The 27,043-nt window shown below is 37.1% G+C and overlaps 1 protein-coding gene across 2 annotated transcripts in view; it reads right to left on the reverse strand.

The window, feature by feature from the left end:
- FAM189A1 (family with sequence similarity 189 member A1) overlaps positions 1 to 27,043 on the reverse strand; it is a 2,511,558-nt gene that overhangs the window by 507,484 nt on the left and 1,977,031 nt on the right. For both annotated transcript variants that reach the window (XM_044078557.1, XM_044078558.1), the window contains one exon: positions 12,204 to 12,339. In XM_044078557.1, the coding sequence (XP_043934492.1) occupies positions 12,204 to 12,339 (136 nt within the window). The remainder of the gene's footprint in view (positions 1 to 12,203; positions 12,340 to 27,043) is intronic.

Genomic DNA, 27,043 nt, shown 5'->3' on the forward strand with positions numbered 1-27,043 from the left:
GATACTTTTAAGTTGTGGTCTAGCAGAACACTTTTGAGAATTCTATGGACTGCAAGAAGAAAAATACACTCAGTACATAAAGACATAAAGCCAGACTGTTAACTGGAAGATTTATTATGAAACAAAAAACTTTGTCCAAATAATGCAAAAACAAAATTCATTAGAGAAGGCATTGATTCTGGGAAAAATCAAAGGTAAAAGAAGGAGGAACAGCAGAGAGTAAGATGGACAGAAATCCTTATTGAAACAATGAATATGAATTTGGAAGAACCTAAAAAAGTAGCTGTTGATAGTCAAGCCTGATTTGGTAAAGTCTATGAGTTTGCAAACAGTTGGACTCAACTAAATGTCTAAACGAAAACAACAACAATCAACAAACATGTCAGTGGCACTGGGATCAGTTGTAAATCGTCTGCCTAAAACCTAAAATGTATTGAGACTCAATAGAAATTCTCAGGGGCTGATTGCCTGAACATTTAAAACATTCTGGGACTCTACAGAACCTCTCAGAGGCTTTAAGGAACAAATGACAAGCTAGTAAGAATATGTCAACAAAACAAGTACATATCATTATAATTCTACCATAGAACTGGTAAAACAACTTTGGGCATTTCAGGCTTAAATGAAGTGACAAATTTCAGTCTATAAGAATTAGATGGGAAAAAAGACCCAAGTATTGTACATACTTTATAGCACCAGCAAAGGAAACATGATTAAAAATTATTTTGCAGATACAAGTATAATACTTACTTCAAAAGAGTGTTCAAATATATCATATGGATCAAATCAACAATATACAGACCACATGTTTTGCTGTTTAAAACAATGATTATTGGGGGGTAGCTGTAAATAAGGAAAATCAGCAAGAAAGCAGCAGACATTTATAAAGGCATTTTCAATTATGCCAGCATGCACTCACACTACTGGTACATTCTTCTCATTTTTTTGGGGGGGGGTCATGCATCTGGGTGCATTATATTGTCTAGGGGAAATGTTTCTCCTGATAGAACAAACTCTAGAAATATACTTAGTTTTTAGTTAACAAACAGTGTGATGTATGTTGTTCTTCTTTCGGCTTTTCCCGGTTAGGGTTCGCCGCAGCGGAACTCTGGTCCGCTAATGATTGGCAGTAGAGTTTTACAGTGCCGAGGTGCCAGCTCGACGGCCAACCTTCAAAAATGGCACGCCCATTTACGCATGTCTTTCGAGTGCCACTCGACCACTGGGAGGACATGCAGACTCCACACAAAAGGCTTTCAAGCCGGGAATTGAACGGGAGAACCTCTTGCTGTGAGGCGACAATGCTACTGCTGCACCACCGTGGATTTAGTGTGATGTATAAATGTACTATTTACATTTTTTCTGTTTCTCTCTCTCTCTCTCTCTCTCTCTATATATATATATATATATATATTTTTTTTTTTTTTTTTTTACATAATTCTACTTTATCAGTCCTGGCTCTCTCAAAGCCTGCCATGCTTATCTCAAAGAGTAGAACTCATGCCGGAGCCTGAATGGCAAACTAAATGCAGCAGTTTTTCAGAGCTTCATAAAACTAGTAAAAAAATAATAATTTCCCGTATTTTATAACAAAAATGTTCAGAACTGATAGATGGAAGTCAAAAATATATAATTAGAAATTTTGGTGGATTTACCTAAATATTTTCCTGTCAAATTATTTGGGAGACTAACATAACTTGTGGAGATGAGCAACTCAAAGAATTCTCATTCTGACCTGGCATTAGAAAAAAAAACTTCAAATAGTGACTACCACACTACAAGAATCATCACTGAAAATGAATAATTTCAAAGAGAACTTAAAGAATCTCAAGGAAAACTGTCAAAAGCAAACAGATGCTTTTAAGTAACTTGTTCAACAACACCAGAACAAAATAACAAACATAGAAACTTCTCTGAATGATATAGAGAGAAGGCTTAAGGAAAAAGAAACTTAGAAGGATTTTTTTCCTTAAACAAAACAGTTGGCTTCTCAACAAAGTAGATGACCTAGAGAATGATTTTTTCCTTAAACAAAACAGTTGGCTTCTCAACAAAGTAGATGACCTAGAAAGCAGGGAGAGAAGGACAAATATCAGAATTTTTTGACTCCCTGAGGGATCTGAAGTGGAAAACATCATTTCATTTTTAAACTCATGGATTCCAGAAGTTTTAGACCTTAAAGAATTTCTTTCATTTGGCACTGAAAGGGCTCACAGAGCCTTAGGAAGATCAGCTTCAACTTCATCTTCTACATCACCAAGGTCAATAGTAATAAAGTTTTTATCCTATATGGACAAAGAATTGGTACTAAAAACAGCTTGGTGGAAAAGTCTTTTAAAATATAAACAAAATCCAATAAGATTTGACAATGACTATTCTACCAGAGTATTGGAACAGAAAAAAAAGCTTGGCCACTACTCAAGTTATTAAAGAAAAATAATATTAAAACAAAGATTGCGTTTCCTGCCAGAATCAAAATTTTACATCTAAATGAAATGAGAACCTTCAACAACTTAGAAGAAGCCTCTGGATTTATTGAAATAATAATATTATATTTATTCCTGAAGATATGGACTGGTCATCTTCCCTGAAGAGAACCACTGACAAGAATTGACAAGAATTCCTGGACTGATGTCAAAAGAAAAAACAGAAAAAAAATACAAAATAGCTGTCCCCTCTAGATCTCTCAAAGTATCTACTGCACCCAGAACTATATCTGAAATATACATGTTCTATTTTCAAATGTTAAGTTTTATCCTATATATGTTAATTTGTGGGTATATATATATATATATATATATATATATATATATATATATATATATATATATATATATATATACACACACACACACACACACACACACACACACACACACACACACACACACACGGGGGAGGAAAACAATTTAATTTATGTCATTAATACTAACATTTTTTAGTTTAATTTAGTGGTAAAGAAGAACAGTAAACTAAAGTCTTATCAGGAGTGGCCAGGAGCACCTTAGGCCAACTGGTGCCCTAGGCAAAGGGCTCTATGGCACCCCCACCACATTACCTGGTGCCCCCATCCTGGTCTATCTACACCAAATAAATACTGGAAAAGCGTCCCTGCTGGAGCGGCGCCCTAGGCGGTCGCTTAGTTGGCCTATGCCTAAGGCCGGCTCTATCTTATGGTTTAAATTGGGCAAGCAAACTTCATTAGATGGGGTTCCTTTAATTTCTTGTGGTCCACTATTATTTCTTCTGGTAAATGTTTTTTTCTTTCTTTATTAGCTGTCAGAGTTGGCTCAGCCACAGTTTGGACTCATAGTGCTACAGGAAAGGTGACTCATTCTGGAGATAACTTGTGCTTGCACTGTCCTTGCGAATGGTGTCCCTTAATACATGAAGTTAAGTTATTATAACAGTTTTATATACTGCTGTCTGCTGCTCTTTGCTAAGTGTGCTATTTGCGGGTGTTATATATATGGTTATGGAGAGTGCCTTGAGTGGGTATTGCCCTTTAAATATAGCTGGAAACTATTATTTTTTTATAGCTTATGATTCGGTCTTATGTAGTGATCAATTTTTCTAGGTCCTACTGCAGGGTTATACTTTGAAGTCTTCACTTGGCATTATTTCTGATATCATGGGTTACTTAGAGAAGGGAGGAGAGAAAAAGGATGGCATTTCCTGGGTATGTCATTGTTGAGCTGCAGTCTGATAAGCGCACTGGGCTGATACCTACAATCGTTTGTAGCAGTTGAGAATTGTTGACTTTGCTCAAGACGAAGGTGAATTGTCTCATTTTGTGCTCACATAGAGACTTAGAAGTGCTCATAATGTGAAGAAATTTGCTGGGGATAAAAGACGTCCTACATGTGTTAAAGGATCCATTTTACAGGTGCCCGGATGTCATTCACAGTTGCAGGAACATGTCAATGTAGTTTATGCTGCACTTTCCTTCAGATAGCTCTTATTTCTGGAGTTAACTGAGTCTTAAAACTATATACCAGTATCAAATGTTGGGACTGAAGATAGGTTTATGAGGTAATGATTGAGCAGTACTTTATGTAACTTGGACAAAGTAAATTAACTATATTATACAGCTGGACTGTAACACTTAAGGTACATGGGTATGCTTATGCTGCGAGATGGAGTGAGCGTAATGTTTATTTAAATGCTGGTGTATGCTGCAGTTGTTGCTTGATTAGGCCATGGGTCTTTTCTCTGTTCTTGATTGTGCTGACATAGCTATTCTAGTTTGTAATGCTTAGATTTGATATAATATGCATGTTTGTTTCTTTCGGCTTTTCCCGGTTAACTCCGGTGCGCTAATGATTGGCAGTAGATTTTGACGTGCTGGCTTGCCGGGCCTAACGCACAACCTTCAACGAAGGAACGCCCATTCACACATGTCGCCACACAGCAGACGCTCTAACTGAGTATCGAACAGGCACTGTCTAACTGTGAGGTGACAACGCTACCGCAGCAGCGCCACCGCAGTCCGTTTTAAGTTAAAATAAATTGCACTTGTATGTTCTGCTTTTAAAACTGTTGGTAGGTATACCTAATATGTTAATTAATGTAATAATTGTTTTTTTCTTCCCTATACATCTGCACTGATCTATTATTGTCTTCTACCTATGCTTTGTTTTCATTTGTTACATTTGCACTTTTGTTGCTGTTAATGTCAGTGTCATTATTAACTTCTTATTGTAACTAAGTCATATCTGAAAAAGTAACCTTGTAGTCTAGTCCTCCTACCATTAATTATTTACATTTGCACAGTGTAGCTGAGAAATAACACTACAGTTTCTTTCATCTTAGAAGCAAAAATTATATTTAAGCATGATGCATGCAGTCAGTTGCTCAAGTCATCTGCACACTTGCCTGAGCATACCAGCTTGTATATGTATATTACTGGTTATATGGTGTTGGTGAGATGTTTATATATTGAGGGCTTTGTGGACTCGGGAGTGTTTGTTCATTTTTTGAAATGGTTACAGTTAAAGTTTCTTAACAGCTCCTTGTTTGGAAGTTAAGGGCAGGGAAATTAAAATTTCCATGAGCATTACAAGTGAAGCTTTTTATGAGCTCAAGATAGCTTGCTTGATGACTCACCAATTCAGTCAGTACATCTCTGAATCCTGTTGTTTGTATAGAACTGCTATATAAATTGAATAAGCTCAGTGATTAGCTGTTAAATACTTTCAGGGAGGCAGGAAGTCTTAGTTAAAATAGTATGTTGTACGGAGGGTTACAGGCATCCCGATGGATCATTATGAAATGCTTTAATAAAATACTGCACAAAATAGATCACCGATAATTGAAAAATTGTATCTCACCTACTTAACAGTTTAGCGACATGTATAGGGGTGGGGAATGTTTTACTATTGTTTATTCGAATGGAAAAACACTTCCTGTTCAAATAAACGAACGGTAATACCAAAAGTAAAAAAAAATAACTTTCACAATTTCGAACCAAATGCTCGACGCATTTGACTTGACATTGTTGTCGAAACCACCAGGTGATAGCTATATAGAAGCTGATATAAATCAAACTCCTACACAGCTATCACGTTTTTTGCAGGGGGGCAAGCCCCCCTGCACCCCCACACCCCCTACTTATATATTCTAACTCCAAGATCGCACTACAGTGGGGATGTGGATGAATTTCCAGTCCCCACTGTACCGCGATCTCCGTGCAGATAGTTGATTTCCACTTATGCGAATGCAGTTGTGCATTCGCATAAGTGAAGTCGACTGTCTGGTGCAAAACAGCTTGTGCATTTGACATTCTGTTTTTTGGCACATTGCAGCTGATAGAATGTCTTTCGCACAAACAATAGTAAACCATGGGGAATACTCTATTCCCTTAAATGCATTAAACTGTGTATCTCTCATGGTACTTGACAGTCTGCTCTTATTTAAGCATCATTATGTTTTACACATCACTGTTTGATAACATGATTATTACTTAAACTTCTATATAACCTTCCTGAAGTTATTTTTTTCTCGTTTTCTTCTTTCTCACTTCGCTTCCTAATGAATGTATGCCTCTGAAAATGTGATTTTAGGTAGATCCCTGACTTGTCCATAACACATAGAGACTTCCCAAAAGTAGACTAAGATGTAATAGAATAAGCTATGTCTGTATTATCACATACCCTATGGTACAGACATATGATGTTTCTAAACACTTTAAACATCATTAGAATTACATCAGTAATTTATCATTGATTGCCATGCGCATGCTGGGATCTCCATTAACTGAAATTAGTTATTAACTGGATGCTATCTTTTTGAAATCAGTTGTTAATCAGTTTTATTGAGTTACTGTTGGAAAACTGTGAAAATTTGACATGAACTGTTTAGTTACATTGGTACATTTATGAATTAGCTGTCTAATAATGTAAATGGTTGGTCACACATGCCTATTATGCAAATTCAGTTCAAATATGCACACATTCACAAACACACACACCTATTGTCATGTGTATTTGCATTTACCTATGGATTCTCTGTCTGCTGTATTAATCTAATAACTAAAATAAGTTTATTATGACACTATTCTAATAATTTCAGGAGTATGAGAAGGACTTGTTGAGAAAGGATTCATACTAATACTGTTAATGATATACTTAAACTCTTATCAAGAAGGATGTTGGATCAATATTTAGACATTATCATAAGTGAACAAGTCCACACCTTCTCACTGGGAAACCAGATACTGTTTACATTTAATATGTAAAGTAATGAAGACCACTAGATGCTTTACTGAGTTGACTCAGATGCATTTGTAGTAATATTTTAGATTATATGATTGATGGTCCATTATTTAGTTACTTATCCTTTAAAGTAGGTTAATAGACAATAATACAAGTACAATATTAATAGAGAGTAATTTAGGAATCGAGTGCTTCTATACACACCTTTCTTCTTGAATCTTAAACCATTAGGGTCTAATATTTTCTTTTCTCTTGTATTTGAGACGTATGGTTGGTTAGTTGCTTATATATTAATGTTGTATTTTATATAACACACTACTGTTGGTATAAACATTCATTTAATAAGAAAATTCAAAGCTTGATAAGGTGTATAGTAAATATCACACCATCTTATTTATAACTAGTCTTCTTTAATAATTATTGTTTTTTATGGAGTTCGGAAGAGATAGAAATGAAGGTTAGGGAGGTTAGTCTAACAGATTTGTTCTTATCTGTTGGACTAGGAATGATCTTCATTCCATGTTTAGTACGGGTTAAAATCTACATTAGTTTAATTGAAGCAAACATGTTATTATTTAAATCTTTTTCTAGTCTTAATAAGCCTGACCAAAGCCTTTTTTTACCAGTATTCATGACAGAAACATTGTTGACTGAGATAATTGGGAATTTACAAATTAATATAGAGCTAACACTAGAGGAGGAGATTTATGTATCAAGGAAAAATAGCAAACCAAACTTGTTCTTTAAAAGCAATCTGACATGGACCTAATTAATATCTTTAAATACTAATGGCTTGAATAATCCAAATAAGAGAGCCAATCTATTAAGATATCTAAAATAAATAAAGCTCGAGTAGTCTTTTTATAAGAAACTAATTTTAAAATGAACGATAAATTTATTTGGAATCTTAGTGAATACATAACTTTAGCCTACACTTCATATAAATTAAAGACCAGAGGGATAATAATGTTATGGAAAAATAATTTTCTAGGCCCTGAAATTACATACAAATATGAGGCTAGGGATGTACTTATAGCCATTGCTATACTGAAATTTAGTAACAGAATGTGGACATTAGTAAACGTATATTGGTTTCCTGGTATTGGGGTGGGGACAGCCAAGAAACAGTTAGATCTTATTACAAATATTTCTAAAGGCAACATAATAATAAGTGGTGACTTTAATTGTATCACTGATACTACTCAAACCACAAATAAGAAGTCCCCATGTTTATTTTCTGCTGCTAAACTCTTAAAAAAATTGATTGAGATGTTCAAATTAAGAGATACTTCTAAGAATATAGGAACTAATTCATTACTATTTTCACATCGGGATTACAGATATGGCACCCAAACCAGAATAGAAATAAATAAAATATATGTTCCCAAGATCTTTATTCAAAAATTAAAAATTTCTCAATAGTTCCATGCCCATTCTCAGATCATAACTCTCTTGTTCAGAAAATTCAAATGGACTTTACACTGTTCACTATCACTTCCAGGATTACTTCATATATTACAAAAATTAAAGAGTTTAAGCCATGGTTAATCTCTGAACTTCAATTCTTCCTATACATTAATTATAAACCAAAAGTTAACATAGTTATGGTATGAGATTTATTAAAAGCCTATATATATATATATATATATATATATATATATATATATATATATATATATATATATACATATATATATATATATATATATATATATATATATATATATATATATATATATATATATGGGTCTACTTCATAAGATCGACAGATCATTTGATCGACATTCATTTGGTTGATAGCTCATTTGATCGACAACCAGTATTCAAGGTGAAAACTTGGGATTTGCCCCCCTCCCCAATGTTGTGCGACCCTGAAGTTGGTATATATAGTTAGGGGAGGTGTGGGGGGGTGAAGCCCTCCACCTACTTTCTTTAAAATGTGTAGTTTTGTTGTATTTTCATGTTTTAAATGGAAATAGGTGAGAGGCTTTGCCTCCCACACCCCCCAACTATATATTCCAACTTCAAGGTCGCACAACACTGGGGAGGGGGGCAAATCCCTGTTAAGTTAACAGTTCCTAAAGCAACATATATGCAATATTTAACCAAAGGTCTATTGTTATTTTTCTCATCAGAAAATAGAACAAATATCTTACTCTCAGTTAAGCTAACATCTTTCTGACAATACTGGCGAGGATTTAATTGGAAATATCTGCTTAGATCCTTTCTAACTCCTGATAAAATTTCAAAAATCAATGCTTCTAGTAATGGGCTATGTTGGAGATGTCAAAGTTCATCTAAAGTAGACTGGTCTCATATTTTTGCTGTATTGATATTAAAACATATTGGAACGAAATTAATAATTTCCTGCAAGCAATATGTACAGATACATTTGTTCTGACTGCAGCTTTAATCTTACTGAATGTGAATGAAAGTCCTCATAAAAATAAAAAAGATCTGTATTTATTATGGACAATACCAGCAATAGTTAGGAAATGCATAAATAGAAAATGGAATTCTAACACAACGCCCACCATAGAGAACTTTCTATGCTTACTGAAGAAGGCAACAGTAATGAAGATTAAAATTAATGAGCTAAGAACTTATCCTAAGCCATTAGTCAAAAATCCATGGAGAAACGTTTTGTCTTTGATGGACACTTTGCAATTGGAATTAGTCTCTTCCTGATAAATCATATACTTCTTACTATGGTTTATTATCTATATCTTAAACATTTTCCTGTCATAGTCTACTTGTGTCAGGCTAAGTGTAAATATTGTACATAGATAATAATTTGTCATTTACAATGTAAACAAATACTCATTATGTTATATGTTTAAAATAAAACTATTTGAATATAAAAAAAGAGTAGAACTCACACAATGATGTAAACACATAGCATATAAGTGCAACAATCTCATGCAGACACACTCATGAACAGAAGGGTAGATTGTGAGGAGATGACAGATTAAATATCTGTAGAGGACTGAGGTTCTGAGCTGTTAACAATCTGCTTCCCATAGTTAAAGGTATAGGGTTAATTCCATGTGTCTCCATTTGCCTACTGTGCAATTTTGATCAAATCACTCAGTGAGACAGTGCTCTTGAGTCTTCCCTGGAAAGGGACACTTTGTCCAGTGGGCTAATTCGATTAACAAACAGATTTAAAAAAAAAAGTTAGTGTTCTGCCTGGCAGTTAGTGCAGGAGATTAAGGCAATGGGCTGTTATGAAGCTGCTTCCTATGGTCCAGGGTTTGTTTCCTTAAACCTTCATCTGTTGATGTGACCTTGAGCAAATCACTTAACCAAATAGTGCTTTGGGAAATTGGGCTAAGCTTCTCAATTGTCTACTGGACCACATACTTTTGAATGTAAACTTTCTTTTTAAAATAAATGCAGTTTGTGGCATGTAACTACCTTTACAAGCACATGTTTTAACACTTATGACAGCCAGTGTTTACTGTTTTGAAGTGGGCTGATCTTTAAAATGGCCGTTTGTACAAGAACTTTGTAGTGTTCTATTTTTGTCAATGGGAAAAACTAACATAAAAAACAGATAAATGGAAAATATGAGAGAGTTCTACTATGGAACATCAAGTAGCAAAACCCAGAGTATTAGAAATACTGAAAACGAATGTCCAAAACATAAAATGGTAAATAAAAAGTATATATATATATATATATATATATATATATATATATATGTATGTATGTGTGTATATATATATATATATATATATATATATATATATATATATATATATATGGGTCCCCTTCAGTACATTGAACGTTTATAAGTTTGAGCCACATATGGCTGAGATCATATATTCGAACTTGTAAAAGTCTGATCTGACTGAATGGCGATCTCCATACAGAGTGGAAAGGGAAGATTTCCCATTTCCGCAATGTAGTGCGCTCTCGGAGTTGGTATATTTAAGTAAGGGGGTGTGGGGGGTGCAGGGGCCCCTGCTATAGACGTTTAGTTTTGTGTTTTTTGGTTTTATGTGGTTTTAATTCAGTGTTCAATGTTTTACGAGTTCGAACATATAATCTTGGCCATATGTGGTTCGAACTACTGAAGTAGATCCATATAGATACAGATATATCTATACTTGTGTGTGTGTGTGTGTGTGTGTGTGTGTGTGTGTGTGTGTGTGTGTGTGTGTATATATATATATATATATATATATATATATATATATATATATATATATATATATATATATATATATATATATATATACACACACACACACACACACACACACATATATATATATATATATATATATATATATATAGCCATATAAATATACCAACTCCATAGTTACACCATCTCAAAGAAGGGATAAATCCCCAAAAAGAACAGAATCACTGCTAGCACACACTTAGAAATCACACAAGCAGAATTTGTTAATGGAAAACAGTCACTGGTGTTATTTTCCTCGGTACTTTGTGATTTAGTCAATTGATTCTTGAGGAATTCCACTTAAGCCACCTGTATGTATACTATGGTAGATAGTCTGCTTTGCATAATATATAAAGCTTCTTGTGCTGTATGATTAAGGACCTTTTATCATGACCTTTGGCCTCACTGCTTGTTATGAAGCTTGCTCCTTAAACATACAGTTTGGAGTATTTATGTATAAGATACGAGTCTCAGATATTCCACAGAGTCTGAAAAAGTCTGTTTTAATTGTTAAGATGAAAGCACTCACTTGTGCTTGTTAATAAAAACTTTTTTCTCTGTGTTATTGGTTTGTTGAAGTATTTTTGATTTTTTTTTGCATTTTTAGAGGTAACAGCCAATAGTTCTACTTTACCTCCTTTTTGATTTTACTAAATTTGTATCTTCTAATTTTGTTTCCCACCCTACTTTGTGACTTAAAAGCAGATTGACTTAATGAAACTCAGATATATGAAAATTTACAGCATAATCCTTGTCTAGCTCCATATTTTTTTTATTCAAAGCATCTTTTATTTGTATTAATGCATGTTATACAGCATTTAAACATGTTTACTAGTTTACCTGCATTCACTGCTATTTAGGAATACCATTGGCTTTTATTTGTGACGTGTGACTTTATCCAGTCAGGTGACCCTGTGAGCATGTTTATCAAGGGCAGTTCATTACAGCACATCTGGCTACAACATTTCATATAGCTGCAAAACAGATTGGGTATCCCTGAAATTAAGCGTTGCTAAAGTATCAGTAACGGCCTGTGTTCTTAATGGAAATTTCACAGAATAATTCTGCATACCAGGGAGGAGCTAAGTTATAACGCAACCTAGAAACAAGTACAGTTTATCTGTTTTTGAACAGGCACATTAAATTTCAAAGTACAAATAAAGCCTAGTAAAAATGTTACCATAATATTTTACTGTAACTCTGCTAAATTTCCTTCTGCCCAGTCTTACTTCTTTCAAACTGCCTTTCCATTACATGAAACACTGTTATTAAAAAAAGTCTTGATTATTTTTTTTTCTTACCTGGCTGGCTGACGTCTGTCCAACTACTACTTCATATGGAGGAGGAAGCTCAGCTGTGTATGGTACTCCAGGGCTATTTATGGCAATTCCATACAAAGCACTAAATGGCGAATGAGGAAAGTCCAGATGAAACCCTCTAAAAAAGAAAAGAAAATATTATATAGTCTGTAATCCACGCCCACAACAGCACTATTAGGTAAGAACATTTTTTGTCATTAGACTTTACCTATGGAGTTTAGTGATCACACAACATAATGTCATGGAAGCCTATGTGCAGTGGCTTCTCAAGACTTACCTTTGTTTACATTAGACAGACATGTAACATAACATATAACCATCACAGGTGCTTCCTCACAAAAAGTCTATTAAGCAGTAATCCACAACTGTTCATGGGTATATCAGGATTAACCCATGGTTGGTATGGTTTAATCACGAAGGCAAAGCCCTGACATACCACGCACAGTCATGGATTCTTGCTATTATGCAATTGTGTTATTTAAGAAAGAAATTGCTTACCTTTCTTAAATAGCACATTTGCATAAGTGCACTTCAGTCTTCTTCTATGTTCTTTTCCCTAGACTGAAGTACTGCGCATGCATATGGTAATTATGTTCCCATGCTAACAAAGTACATCAAAACAGTGCTGGAGAAGCAATGGAGAAAACAGAATCTTTGTTAGTTCTTTTTTTAAGAGGGACAGTACACAAATATAAAGAAAATCAGGAAGGTTTCTGTTTGTTTAATTTTGCAGAACGTACCTGATTTTTCTTATATTTTGCTCTATCCCTCAGCATGTACCAATTGAAAGCCTGGCTGCTCAATGGCACTTCAGTGGCCAACATTTTTCCATTGGTATATGCTTGATTTATAAAGGACATGCTGGCTGGGCTGTCCAATCAGTGTACTCATGTTTTAATAGTAATGAGCCTTTATTATATAATTCATATTAGATACTTTGCATACCTAGAACTCAAAAGTAAGAGAGAGAGAGAGAAGATAGAGGGAGACATAGACAGAGAGAGAAAGGAGGATATATAAAGTAATAGATAAATATGAGTCATATAATTGCCTGGTATGTATGATGTTTGAAGTCAAAGAATATTAACTAATAACAAACTCAAAGTTCCATTTAGAGCAACAGACAGTGGGATGAATACTTATTACAAAAGTGAAAGTCATTGAGCACTTCACTATTTATGTGTTTTTCTCTTGCTTATGCAAAACACAGTGTGCATGTTTTATTGTAAAATAAATCCTAGAAAATAATCAGTGAATAGTTTAACAGATAATGTATGGAAAATAAAAATATAGCATCTCTGGTTTCAGCTTCTGTTTTAACTACACTACACATATTGTTTCTAATTTATTCATAACATTTTCATCTCAGTATCAAATGTTTACATTTGAAATCATCACATCTAACAGATTTTTAGAATGGGTGATACCATGAACACAAACAATTTTGAGAGCCATGATATTCTCATGGCTGGATCTAACTTGACATTAGTTTTGTAAAATTCTTGGTTTAAATTTCAAATAATACATTGGTATTGTTGATTTGGCAATACAAACAGAATTTATATAGAACTATCTTGAATACTTCCTCTACCCAATGCTTAGATAGCGTAACAAAGTACAGCGATATTGTGGTCTAAGTACTTCCTCAATAGATTTTAACACACTGTAACAGAGGACATGGAATGCTTTGTGGTCACAAAGAGAATGCAGGGAATGGTTTATGATCACCCAGGGAATGCAGTGAATGCATTGTAATCACACAGGGAATGATTTGTGATCATTGCTATATACCTCGTAAGTTCCTGGAGTGTATTTAGCTATTATTACATTAAAAAGTGGGTTGATCGTGTTCTAACAATGAAAGCAATTTAGAATTGTAGCAACCTAACCTAATCTAGAAAAGGTGTTGGCAAAGAGTCTTCTGGAAGCTAGTTTATTTTTTTACTCGGGTAGTACACTGATGCTTATTGACTAATTCCAGACTCAGTCCGGGTAAAATAAAGAACATTTCACAAACCACAAAATACAGAACTGTAAGCAGTAATAGTGTAACAGAGTAGCATATATACATATATATATATATATATATATATATATCTACATACACACACACACACACACATATATATATATATATATATATATATATATATATATATATATATATATATATATATATATATATATATATATATGTGGATCTATGTCAGTTGATTGAGTTTCCAGAAACTTGAAATTCATATTGGTGAGAAAAAATTATTGAATTTCTGAAAACTCGAACATTAAAAAAAAATACCACAAAAATCTTTTTTCATGGTTTTGCGCCACGCACACCCCCCTGTTAATTATATATGCCAACTCCAACATAGGTTCATAGGTTCATAGGTTCATAGGTTCATACTAGGCTATCTGCCCGAGGGCATTTACAAGCCTAGCCCATAGTTTTGTGGCTTAAGCCACCCCTTTAGTATGGGGAACTATACCCATTATTTTGCTGTGCCTCTGTTGAGCAGTGACACTGAGGTAATCCCTGGGGTATATCTGCGATCTCCCATCCATTGGTCAAGATTTCTCTTGAACAAGGCCAGCGAGGTGCTCTGCCTCACATATACCGGGATTTTATTCCACAGCATAGGGAGTCTTTGGGTGATGAATCTATCCCTCCAGCACGTCCTATTAATAGCCGTGTCGAGGTTTACGCCTCCCGCCTTGTGGCTCTGACGGATCTAGATTTTTGAGGTGAAGCATATTCATCAAATCTGGGTTTGACATGGCCTTGTATGTTAGGCAAAGGTCACCTCTGAGCAAGCGGTAAGCGACTGAATAGAGCTGGAGTTCTTTCAGTCGGGCAGCATAGGACAGATGTTTGAGACCCTTTATCCTTTTGGTGAGGAACTTTGTGGCCTCTCCAGCTGCTGCAAGTGTCGGGTCAGATACATTCAATGGGGCATTGTATTCAATCATTGGTCTGATGAGTGATGAGTATAGGGAGACTATGACCTCCCTTGATCTAGATGAGAATCCCTTCATGATAAGGTGGGCAATGTAGAAGGTCTTCCTAACTACTTTAGCTACATGGGTGTCGAATGACAGACTACTATCAACCTGGGTCCCCAGGTCCCTGATAACTTCTTCTGTACTCAGTGGATTGCCACCTATTTGGTAGCTAGGGTAACCTTGTTTTTCCCGAAGGGTATGACTATGCATTTTTTGGCATTTAACTTTAGGCCATGGCTCTGGCACCAGTTATACGTTTCTGTGAGACCCTTCTGAAGGATATCTGTGTCAGATGTGTTTTCTACTATGGCGCCCAGTTTGCAGTCATCTGCAAACTTTGTCAGCCATAACCCTCCTGTGTTTGCTTGTACTGGAAAAGTAGATGCCAAACAAGAGTGGGCCCAGGACTGAGCCCTGTGGTACACCACTTGTGACAGGCTTTGAGTCTGACATGGCGCCAGCAACTCTGACCCTGTGGGTTCTGTCACTCAGCCAGTTTGCAACCCATCTTGTGATGTATGGGTTAACATTTAAGCTGATGAGTTTTTCAATGATACCCGAGTGGGGTATTGTATCAAAGGCCTTAGCCAGATCGAGGTAGGCTGTATGGACTGCCTTTCCCTCATCAATGGCTTTGGTGACTGTTTCAAAAAGTCAACCAAGTTTAGAAGGCATGATCTGCCTTTGACAAAGCCAAACTGGGATGGATCCAAAGTCTGCAAATTCCTATGTCTTTATTTATGAGGTCCATTATGATCCTCTCCATGGCTTTGCAGATAAGGCTTGTCAAGCTAATGGGACGGTAATTTCCAGGGTCGGTGGAGGCACCGCCTTTGTGAAGTGGGACCACAGTTGCAGTGCGCCACTCCCTGGGTACATATCCAGAGGTAAGACTATGATTAAACAGCTGTCCTAGCTGTGGGTTTAATTCCTCGTTGAGTTCGTGGAGCACACAGCCGGCGACACCATCAGGTCCCATGGATGCTGCGTTTTTTGCTTTGGTACGAGCAGTTCTCACTTGGTCCTTGTAGATGTTTGGTGTCCTGCAATCGCTCGGTATAGATATCTCTCCTTTTGTCGGTGAGGGGTGAAGAAGTTTGCACTGAACCTGTCAGCCAGTATGTTGGCAATGTCTGTAGGATCAGTAATCTTCACATCATTATGAACTAGTTCTGAGCATATCTGGGAGTTTCCTCCCAGGTTTCTAACATAGCTAAAGAAGGCCTTATGATTGTCTTTTGAGTCTTTAGCTATTTTTCTCTCAAAATTTGCTTTGGATGATTTTATGAGAGCTCTTAGTTTTTTACTTGTAGTGATCAAGGGTGTCTTACCTTTTAAGGATTTTGCTCTATCTTGTAGTAGCTTCCTCCTTTGTAGTAGAGGTTGTTTATGGCTGGGGTCCACCAGAGTGGATGCTTGCCTTTGGTACAAAGAGTCTTTGTTTTGCTTGGGATTGCCTTATCCATGCAGTCCTGCAGGTGCTGGTAGAAGGCATTTGTAAGTGATTCAGCGCTTGAGTACTGTTTTCCATCGGCTCGGGGCCTTAAGAGACCACACTAGTCTTTAGAAGTGTGAAGTCAGCTTTGAAGTTCTTTACTGTGGTCTTTTTATTTCAGGTGGGGTGGGATGAGGACCTCCAGCGAGATTAGTTTGTGATCTGATCTCACCAGTGAGGGTATACTTCGGTGTTGAACATTGTGCTCCCATGTTCGTGATGATGAGATCAAGTATGTTTTCTCCTCTTGTGGGGATGGTGACTAGTTGTTCCATGGCATTTGAGTTTATGAATTCCAGGAACTTTTGGGCTAGGGTGTTTGGGCTTGAGTAGTGTTCCCAGTCTATATTAGGGTAATTGAAGTCACCTAGTATGATGGTGTTTGGTGATACATTTATCCCCTCTAGTGTTTTCAGGAAGGCCATGTGAGGTTCCTGAGTTTGTGAGGGTGGCCTGTAACATTATACTACATTGAGGAAAATGTTAAATTTCCTGATCCTCACTGCATCTGTATATTACTCAAGGCAGTCTTAAAAGATAAACAAGTATTTAAGCCAGGTGGTAAGTATGCACAGAGTTCATCTACTGCATCTCCACAGATTCTGTTTCAAGCATTATATCTCCACCTCTGTTATTGTCTGGTATAACATGTAAAACTTGAAAAAGAAATGTTGGGAGTTCTGCATAATATACATTAAGTGAAGGCTAAAAAGACTTATATGTTTTTTATTTATATGTGCTGTTTTCATTCATATGGCTAATCATATTTATATATTTTTACATATAATTTTATGTTTTTGCTATGAGTACAGGTTCGTTCAGATATAATATATTTAAGTTCTAAGAGCCAAGTTAAAGTTTTATTCAATATCTGATTGGTCGGTTGGAAACATAAGCCTGTTATTTTTAAGAATGAAGGAGTTCTATCTAATGAGAACCCATCCTTTAAGCCCAGCCTGAGCAGGTAAAGGCTAAAATGATTTATATGTCTTTTAATTGCCGTTTGCTCTTTATTTATATGGTTTTACTTTTTCATATAATTTTGTGTTTTGTTATGTGAATAGCTTTGTTTTGATGTATACAGCTAATACATACATATATGCATACATACATACAAATGTTTCAAGCATGGGCATTAATGCCCTTCTAGCTTGCCAATATACCAAAACATTTGTTCCCATAATACATGTCCAGGCTGTTCTTAAAAATATTTAAACTAGTACTTGCTTTAATGTAATTTGGTAGTCTATTTCAAGCATCAGCTACTCTGTCAGAGAACCAATTTGTGCACTTCTCATTCCTATAGAATCTTCTACATAGGTTATCTGATAATTCTCTAGTACTTTTTGATAACCCCAAACATTCCCAGAGGTAGTTGTCCCTAAATGTCCTATATACCTGAATAAGATCTCCTCTTAAATATCTGTAAGAGACACTGTACAAGTTCAGATATTTTAGTCTTTCATAATAACTTAGATTTTCACATCCATGGATGCCCTTGGTATATTTCTGCTCTACTCTTTCCAGTTTATTTATGCTTGTTTTCCTATAGGGTTTCCATATTGTTATTCCATACTCAAGTTTGGGTCTAATGTAACTAACAAACAATGACTTCATTGTGTTTGATTTCCTAGACTTTATAAATCTTTTTATATAACCTATAGTTCTATAATTATCATTAGCCAATTGGTAGATATGATTAGAAAAACTCATAGCTGAATTTACCCATATACCCAGGTCCTTAAATGAGTCTACAGTTTCAATCATTGCGTGCTGTATTAAATATTCACCTTTCAGTTTATGTCTCCCAAATCACATATGCTTAGTTTTTGATGAATGTATCAACATATTATTCTCCTGTGCCCAAATGGTTAATTTAGTCAAATTATTTTGCAGACATGCCTTATCTGTAACACTTGTAGTCAGTTTACCCAATTTCAGGTCATCAGCATATAGACTGTAGAACACCTCAGATGAAAACGTAAGGTCTGAAAGATGCAATCTAAACAATTAAGGGCCTAGGACAGAGCACTGTGGGACACCTTGACTGTAACCAAGGATTTCACCTGTCCAGTTTGTGTGTGATACTTGCCATGTCCTATTTGTACGTCATGCAGTTATCCATCTTATCAACAGTACATCAATACCTAGTTATACTAATTTATTCATCAGTGTTTTGTGTATGACCCTGTCAAATGCAGAAGTTAAATCTATATAAATCACATCACAGCACAATTTTTCATTCATAGCTGCTATTATATTGCTCTAGAACATCATGTTACAGGTGGTAATAGATCTATTTTCAACATATGCATGCTGATTGATGGTTTCAAGTCCCAACCTATCCAATTCTGAAAATAACTTATCCAGTATTACCGTCTCTATTATCTTTCCACAACATGAAAGTAGACTTAAGGGCCTATATGATTCTGGGTTTGTCCTACTCCCCTTTCCCTTAAAGACAGGCTTAATAAGTGCATGTCTCCAATCTTCAGGAATCTCCCCATATTTATATGACCTAGTGAATAATAGATATAATGGTAGTATAAATTCTTGCTGAAGTGTTCTCAGGTCATTGTTTTACTTATTCCATCTCCTCCCTGCACTTTGTTTGGATCCAGTTTGCACAGTTCTTTTTCAATATAATCTAATTTGATTCCAGTATCTGGGGTTATCTGGATGTCACTAGGACAACTTAACACCCCTTTTGTGGAGCCAAACTGTTTTGCATAAGATTTTGTAAATATATCTATAATCTGTTGTGCCTGAGAATAAATTTTATTATCTGCACACAGTTTATCAGTTTGTGTATCTTTACTCCTTCCACATCTTATGTATCTTTAAAAAGGTTTCCTATTATGCTCAATATCTTTATGTAAATTTTCTTCAAATTTTTCTTGATCTTGTCAAACACTATGCTTAATCTGTTTGTCCAGCTTGTTTATTTCAGTTTTCAAAGTTGTAGTTCGACCTCTCTTCCAGTTCCTATATTTTGTGTCTCTCACCTTAATCAGATATCTTGCTCTTATGGAAATACCCCCCTGATCTTGCGTGCTTTGATCCTGATATTAAACATTTTTTTTACTTTTTGCACTCAAACAATTTCTCTTTCAAAACTTTCCACATTCCATCTTCAGTTTTTCCATTGAACGCCTCACTCCAGTTAGTTTTATATAGTAACTGTTTTGCTTCCCTATAATCTGTAATTAACCTTCTGTGCACTGGTTTAGATTTCAGTTTGGCAGAATTATTTAGCAACAAATTAACCATAATAACCCCATGATCACTGCACATCAATAGTGGTAAAGCTTGACTTGAAATTACAGTAATTTCTTTGGGAACACAAACAATATATAGTATATTCTGTCCTCTGGTAGTTTTTTTTACAATCTGAAGCATTTGTTGTTCCTGAATATACTCTCTGAATAATTTCTTTATTAACGTTGTTGAATCAATATTATTCCAGTCTGTTTCTGGAAAATTTAAGTCCCCGGCTAATGTTATTCATCCCTCCTATGTTTCATGTAAGAAATGTATGAATTCCTCTAGGTCATCTGCATTTGACTTTGGTGGTCTATACACTCCAACAATTGTTACATGTTCCAGGGTTGTCATTATTCTCACAGTTACACAGTCCATAGCATTGGTGTTATCATTGAACATGTAATAATCATAGGTCTCATAGCTATCTTTAATCCCTATCATAACACCTCCACCTAATTTTTGTTAGAATGTCTGTTACAGTAAAAACATTTATACCCTGTCAGAATTGGTTTCCAGTCATTGTTCTTTAACCATGTTTCACAAACAATAGCAACATGAATCTTGTGAGAACGTAGCGCATTTTCTAATAAAAAAAAACTTTATTATTAATGCTGCTAGCATTAACAACCATAAGAGATGTATCAAATGTTGCTATCTGTGAACTGTTACATTTTATAGCTGGCAAAAATCTTGGCTAGTGTTTGTCAAATATTACAAAATATCTCATGCAAAAATCCTCTTCCCTGATCTAGACAAATGCACACCATCCTGTGTGAACATATGGGTGCCCAAAAGAAGGTTTGGATGCTCTACACATTTCCATTTTTTAAAACAGGACATTTTTTTCATGTAGGTATTTATCCAAAAAATCTTTTCATTCACAGTGACTTGACTATCCTTTCTGTAGGTGATTTGTGAAAAATATGTCCTAACACCAGTACAAGCTATACTATCTAGGATGGCTGTCAGTTCCCGACGAACAGAGAATCGTTGTTGGGGACATCATTTGTATCAACATGAATACAAACAGATCCATACTTCCTTACATTAAGGAATTCCAAGGCTTGTTTCACATCTTCTGTTTTTGCTCCTGGCAAGCATAACACTACTCGATGTTCATTATCATCTCTGCAAATATAACTATCAGTTCTTCTAATAACTGAATCTCCAATTACAAGAATATCTTTGCTGACCATCTCTGAAGAATCTTCAGCTTCAAATACAATCATTTCTGCTCTATCAATTGTTACGAAGGATAGATCTTCATCACCGTTAGTCTTATTAATTCCACTGTTTTCATTGTGTATTAAATTCTCATTTAGCTGGCATTGTAAATCCACAGCTTGAGCCATGTAGTCAACATCTGTCTTTCTTTTCTTTTTTCTTACAGTAATGTTTTTCAATCCTTCCACGTTCAGTTTTGATTTCTTCCTTTTCACCTGCCCCTTGCCTCTTTTTTCTACCTTTTCCATTGGAAATGTGATGCCTTTTTCTGTAGACTGAGGGTTTTCTGATAGACAGATATCTTCATTCCCTGTCACCAGTGTGGAACATAACAAAGCAGAATCCCTTTTACTACGCATTCTCTTTCCTTTACAGTCATTAGTCAGTTTGTTTTTCTTCCTTTCTTTCTTTTTTGTTTCCTTCTAAACAAACTGGATTCTCAGATTGCTGAGTACTTGCATCCAGAATTCCATAGTTCTCAGGGGCATCATCATGTTTCATAGGGGTTGAATGTTCTTTGCAGAAAATAGATGCATCATTTCTTAAATGTGTTCTATTTGTTCTATGCCTAACATTATTTAATTCATCAGTCCAGTCATTAATATATGATACAACAGTTCTCCAAACCATGCCGATTGCACATGTGCAATCATCATTAAGTGGAGATTCACTTCTAACAATGGTAAGCAAATCATCCAACTTTTGACACTAGGAACAAAGATATCCAGTGTTATCAGCTGTTACCTTTAAACATGCATTGCCTTTATTACACTGTATAAGATACTTGTGCACTAGCAAATCGTTAATTGCATACTCATTTAAGGAACCCATATTCACCTTTAAAAAAATTACACAAAGTCAGTAGCAAAGAATTCAAAGGAACTTAAATCAACTAAAATTATACCAGCAATATCCAACTAAATAATAAAATACAATAAAGTTGTTCTGACCATACAAGTTCTACCAGCCAGACAGAAGTTGTAATTGCTTTACATCACTATAGCTCACAGTCGCACCTAATTATAACTGTAAAAATAAATAAAAATTCTCTTATCAGCCAACTCCACAACAAATCACAAACCAAGACAGGATTGTTTAGATATAGGTTCATAGGTTCATAGGTTCATACTAGGCTATCTGCCCTAGGGCATTTATAAGCCTAGCCAGAGTGTGTGTGGCTTTCACCACCCCTTAGGATGAGAATACTATACCCATTAGTTTGCTGTGCCTCTGTCCAGCAGTGATACAGAGATGATTCCCAGGGTAAACCTACGATCTCCCATCCACTCGTCAAGATTTCTCTTGAACAGAGTCAGTGAGGGGCTCTGCCTCACATGGACTGGGATTCTGTTCCGTAGTGTAGGGAGTCTCTGGGTGATGAATCTGTCCCTCCAGCATGTCCTATTTATATCCGTGTTGAGGTTTAAGTCTCTTGCTCTCGTGGCTCTGGTGGATTTGGATTTTTGAGGTGGAGCATGTCCATTAATTCCGGGTTGGACATGGCCTTGTATGTCAGGCACAGATCACCTCTGAGCAGGCGGTATGCGACTGAATAGAGCTGGAGTTTCTTCAGTCGGGCATCGTATGACATATGTTTGAGCCCTTTATCCTTTTGGTGAGGAACTTTTGGGGTCTTTCCAACTGCTGCAGGTGTCGGGTAAGGTACATTCGAATGGGGCATTGTACTCAATCATTGGTCTGATAAGTGAAGAGTACAGGGTACAATGACCTCTCCTGATCTGGATGTGAATCCTTCATGATCAGGTGGGCAATGTAGAAGGTCTTCCTAACCACTTTGGCAATGTGAGTGTCAAAAGAGGTTACTGTCAACTTGGGTCCCCAGGTCCCTGATAACTTCTTCCGTGTTTAATGGATTACCACCTATGTGGTAATTAGGGGTTACCTTGTTTTTCCCAAAGGGTATGACTATACATTTTTTGTCATTTAGCTTAAGGCCATGGCTCTGGCACCAGTTATCCATTTCTATGAGACCTTTCTGGAGGATGTCTGTGTCTGATGGAGTGTCAATTATGGTGCCCAGTTTGCAGTCATCTGCAAATTTTGTCAGCCACAATCCCCTATGTTTGCCTGCACTTCAGAAAAATAAATGCCGAACAAGAGGGGCCCAGGACTGAGCCCTGTGGGACACCGCTTGTGACCGGCTTAGAGTCTGACATGGCACCAGCAACTCTAACCCTGTGTGTTCTGTCCTTGAGCCAGTTTGCAACCCATCTTGTGACATATGGGTTTACATCTAAGCTGGTGTGCTTTTCTATGATGCCCGAGTGGGGTATTGTGTCGAACGCTTTTGCTAGGTCAAGGTAGGCTGTGTGAACTACCTTACCGTCATCAATGGCCTTAGTGACTGTTTCGAAAAAGTCGACCAAGTTCAAGAGGCAGGATCTGCCCTTGACAAAGCCAAATTGGGTAGGATCCAGTGTCTGTAGGTCCCCAATGTCTTTATTTATGAGTTCCATTATGATCCTCTCCATAGCTTTGCAGACAAGGCTCGTCAAGCTTATGGGGCGGTAATTTCCAGGGTCCGTTGAAGCACCGCCTTTGTGGAGTGGGACCACAGTTGCTCTACGCCATTCTTTGGGTACGTATCCTGTAGTAAGGCTAAGATTAAACAGCAGCCTTATGTGTGGGTTTAGTTCCTCATTGAGTTCGTGTAGCACACAGCCGGGGACACCGTCCGGTCCCATTGATGCTGTGTTTTTTGCTTTAGAGAGAGCAGCTCTCACCTGGGCATCTGAGATGTTTGGGAGGCTAGACTCTGGTGCGATAGATATTTCTCCTTTTGGGGGGGAGGCAGGGGAGAAATTTGCACTGAACCTGTCTGCCAGTATGTTGGCAATGTCTGTGGGTTCAGTGATTTTTGTATCATTTTGGACTAATTCTGAGCATATCTGGGAGTTTCCACCCAGGTTTCTAACATAGCTAAAGAAGGCTTTATGATTGTCTTTTGTGTCATTAGCGATTTTTCTCTCAAAGTTGGCCTTGGATGATTTTATGAGTGATCGTAGTTTTTTGCTAGTATTGATCAGAGATGCCTTCCCTTTTAGGATTTTGCTCTGTCATGTAGTAGCTTTCTCCTCTTGTTGTAGAGTTTGTTTATGGCTGGGGTCCACCAGACTGGGCGCCTGCCTTTGGTGGAAAGGGTCTTGATTTTATTAGGGATTGCTTGATCCATACATTCCTGGAGGTGCTCGTAGAAGGCATTTGTAAGGGTTTCAGCAGCGTGGGTTGTGGTTTCCACTGGCTCGGGGGCCTTTAAGGATACCACTCCAGTCTTAAGAAGTGTGAAGTTTGCTTTTGAGAAGTTCTTCACTGTAGTCTTTTTGCTGGGGTGGGCGGGATGTGGATCTCCAGTGAGATTAATTTATGGTCTGATCTCACCAATGAGGGATATACTTCCGGTGTGGAGCATTTTGTCCCCATGTTTGTGATGATCAGGTCTAGTATATTTTCTCCTCTTGTGGGAATGGTGACTAGTTGTTCCATAGCATTTGAGTTTATGAACTCAAGGAACCTTTGGGCTAGGGTGTTGGGGCTTGAGTAATGTTCCCAGTCTATGTTTGGGTAGTTGAAGTCACCCAATATGATGGTGTTTGGAGAGACATTCATACTCTCCAGTGTCTTCAGGAAGGCTGTGTGGGTTTCCTGAGTTTGAGAAGGTGGTCTGTAGCATGTTACAAACTGTAGGGCAGTTTTACCTATGGTTAATTGCACCTGGATGGTCTCCGATGCTTTGCATTGCCACTAACCTGGAGGTGTGGGTATCCTTTATGAATATGGATACTTCCCCTCCTTTTGTGGTTCGGTCCGGATTTTGGGGCTGGAACGCATGATATGAGGTATAACCTGATAGTGCTGGGGTGCTCTCAGGAGCCTTGAACCAGGTTTCAGTCACAGCACAGACATCAATGTTCTCCATACTGAGGAGGGCTTGAGGCGTGCATCTTGAGGTTTAGACTTCTGGCATTGAGCAGTATTACCCTTAGTTTTTCTCCATTTTTGTTTTCTAGGGCGGTAGGTTTATCATTTGAGCCTTGCCTAAAATGGCACTATGGGGGTGGCAAGAGCCTTTGCCAATATCCGGAAGCCCAGGGGTGACAGGTGCAAGCTGTCCCTTGCGAAGCAGCGTGGCTTGTCAAGCATGTCATCCCAGGCAGACAGACATTGATCCTTAGAATGACACCAGTAATTAAGCCAATGATTAAAGCTGATCATTTTGTCTCTGTATTGTGGCATCATTCTTGGTGAGGGTAGGATACTGCTCAGGGTCAGGGTCATACCGGCCTGGGCTACATAATCTGAGAGCTCCTCTATGTCTCTTTTCATGTAGTCCAGGGAGGTACGTCTCAGGTCGTTCACACCGGCATGGACAATGACTGAGTCATACTTGTACTTGCTGTGGAGTGACATGAGTGGTTGTGTTATGTGGCGGATTCTAGCGCCTGACAGGCAGCTTACTGTGATCTTTTCTTTGTTCAGTCTGGTGAGTGGGACGTCAGTGTGTCTGACTATGGAGTCACCTATAACAAGTGTGTCTGGCATTGTGTTTGGCCTTAAGGGCTGTGACTGTTTAGCACACTGACTTTGATAACTATGTGTTGCATGTCTTATATCTTGAGGTGGCAGTTGCTTGGGTGTCTGCTTTGGAGGCCTCTGTAGTTTTGGTAGATTTTTGATCAGTGCCTCCGAGTATGTCTTTGTGTGTTTATGTGTTTGTTTTGCAGTTGTGATAGTTCTATGTGAAACTGGGTTTGTGGTGCGTGGTTTCCTTCTCCTCCTGTCTGGTCTTGCTAGTCCTGAGTTGAGAGAGCTCAGCCTCCAGTTTGGCTATATAGTTGCATCTCTCACATGTATTTGTGTTTTGTGGGAGAAGGAGTGGGTTGTCTGTGTACATGAGGCAATTGTAACATTGCCTCAAGATGCCCAGATTCACCAGCTGAACAGGAGAGGACGCTAGCAACTGACCCTTCGACATGCTAGAAAAAGTGAAAAGTTTGCTGTGTAACTGAGTCAGAAGGGACCTATAGGAAAATGGGTACTCAAGGGGATTCTAGGCTAATGTAGTACTTTGTTTAGTATACAAGTACTTTACCTATATAAAAATGCTTTAGGAGCAAGTGCTGAGCTTTTGAGATAGAGAATAGACTGTTTAGATTGCAAGTAGAGAAGTTCTAAGGGAAAAATTGAAGAGCAGACTTTACGAGCCAGAAATAGTTTAACCTTGTTTAACCAGCTGCCCGATGGTGCTCTGGGCAACTCCACGCTAAATCACATAAAGCGTGCAAAGCGGGCTTTATAGCAAGGGTTGAAAAGAGCTAGGAATTGACCCAAAATGGCCAATAGACTACAAGTTTCTGGCTGGAACCACTGCTCTAGGGACAAATAGGCTGCTCAGTGCTCCCCACTCCCACTGGTGAACAAAGAAGCTTCCCTTTATCCAAATAAGGATATGGAATAGCACAGGAACCAAGCCAAAGCCCAGAGATCAGCAAACTCTGAAGACTGGACTATTCTAGTTCAGTAAGGCGGGAAAACAAGATTTTTTTTTTTTTTTTTTGCAGAAAACAGAGGAAAAACAGACAGTAAATGCTATAAATGCTTTTAAACGGCTAGCGCACTTGAGTGTGTTAGCCTACAGGTAAAATTAAGCAACAAATAACTTTTTTAAAAGTGCAAAACAGTTAATCAACACAAAAACAGTTTAAATAGAATGCAGAGCTGTATAAACAGGCGAAAATGCAGTCGCTAAGCAGTAAATAATCAAAAAGCCAGAAAAAATACTTAAATCAGGAAAAGTCACTCTTTTGCTCTCTGCTGCTTGTAG

Source organism: Protopterus annectens, chromosome 7.part1, assembly GCF_019279795.1.
Source record: "Protopterus annectens isolate FY-2018-M chromosome 7.part1, PAN1.0, whole genome shotgun sequence".
Lineage (NCBI taxonomy): Eukaryota > Metazoa > Chordata > Ceratodontiformes > Protopteridae > Protopterus > Protopterus annectens.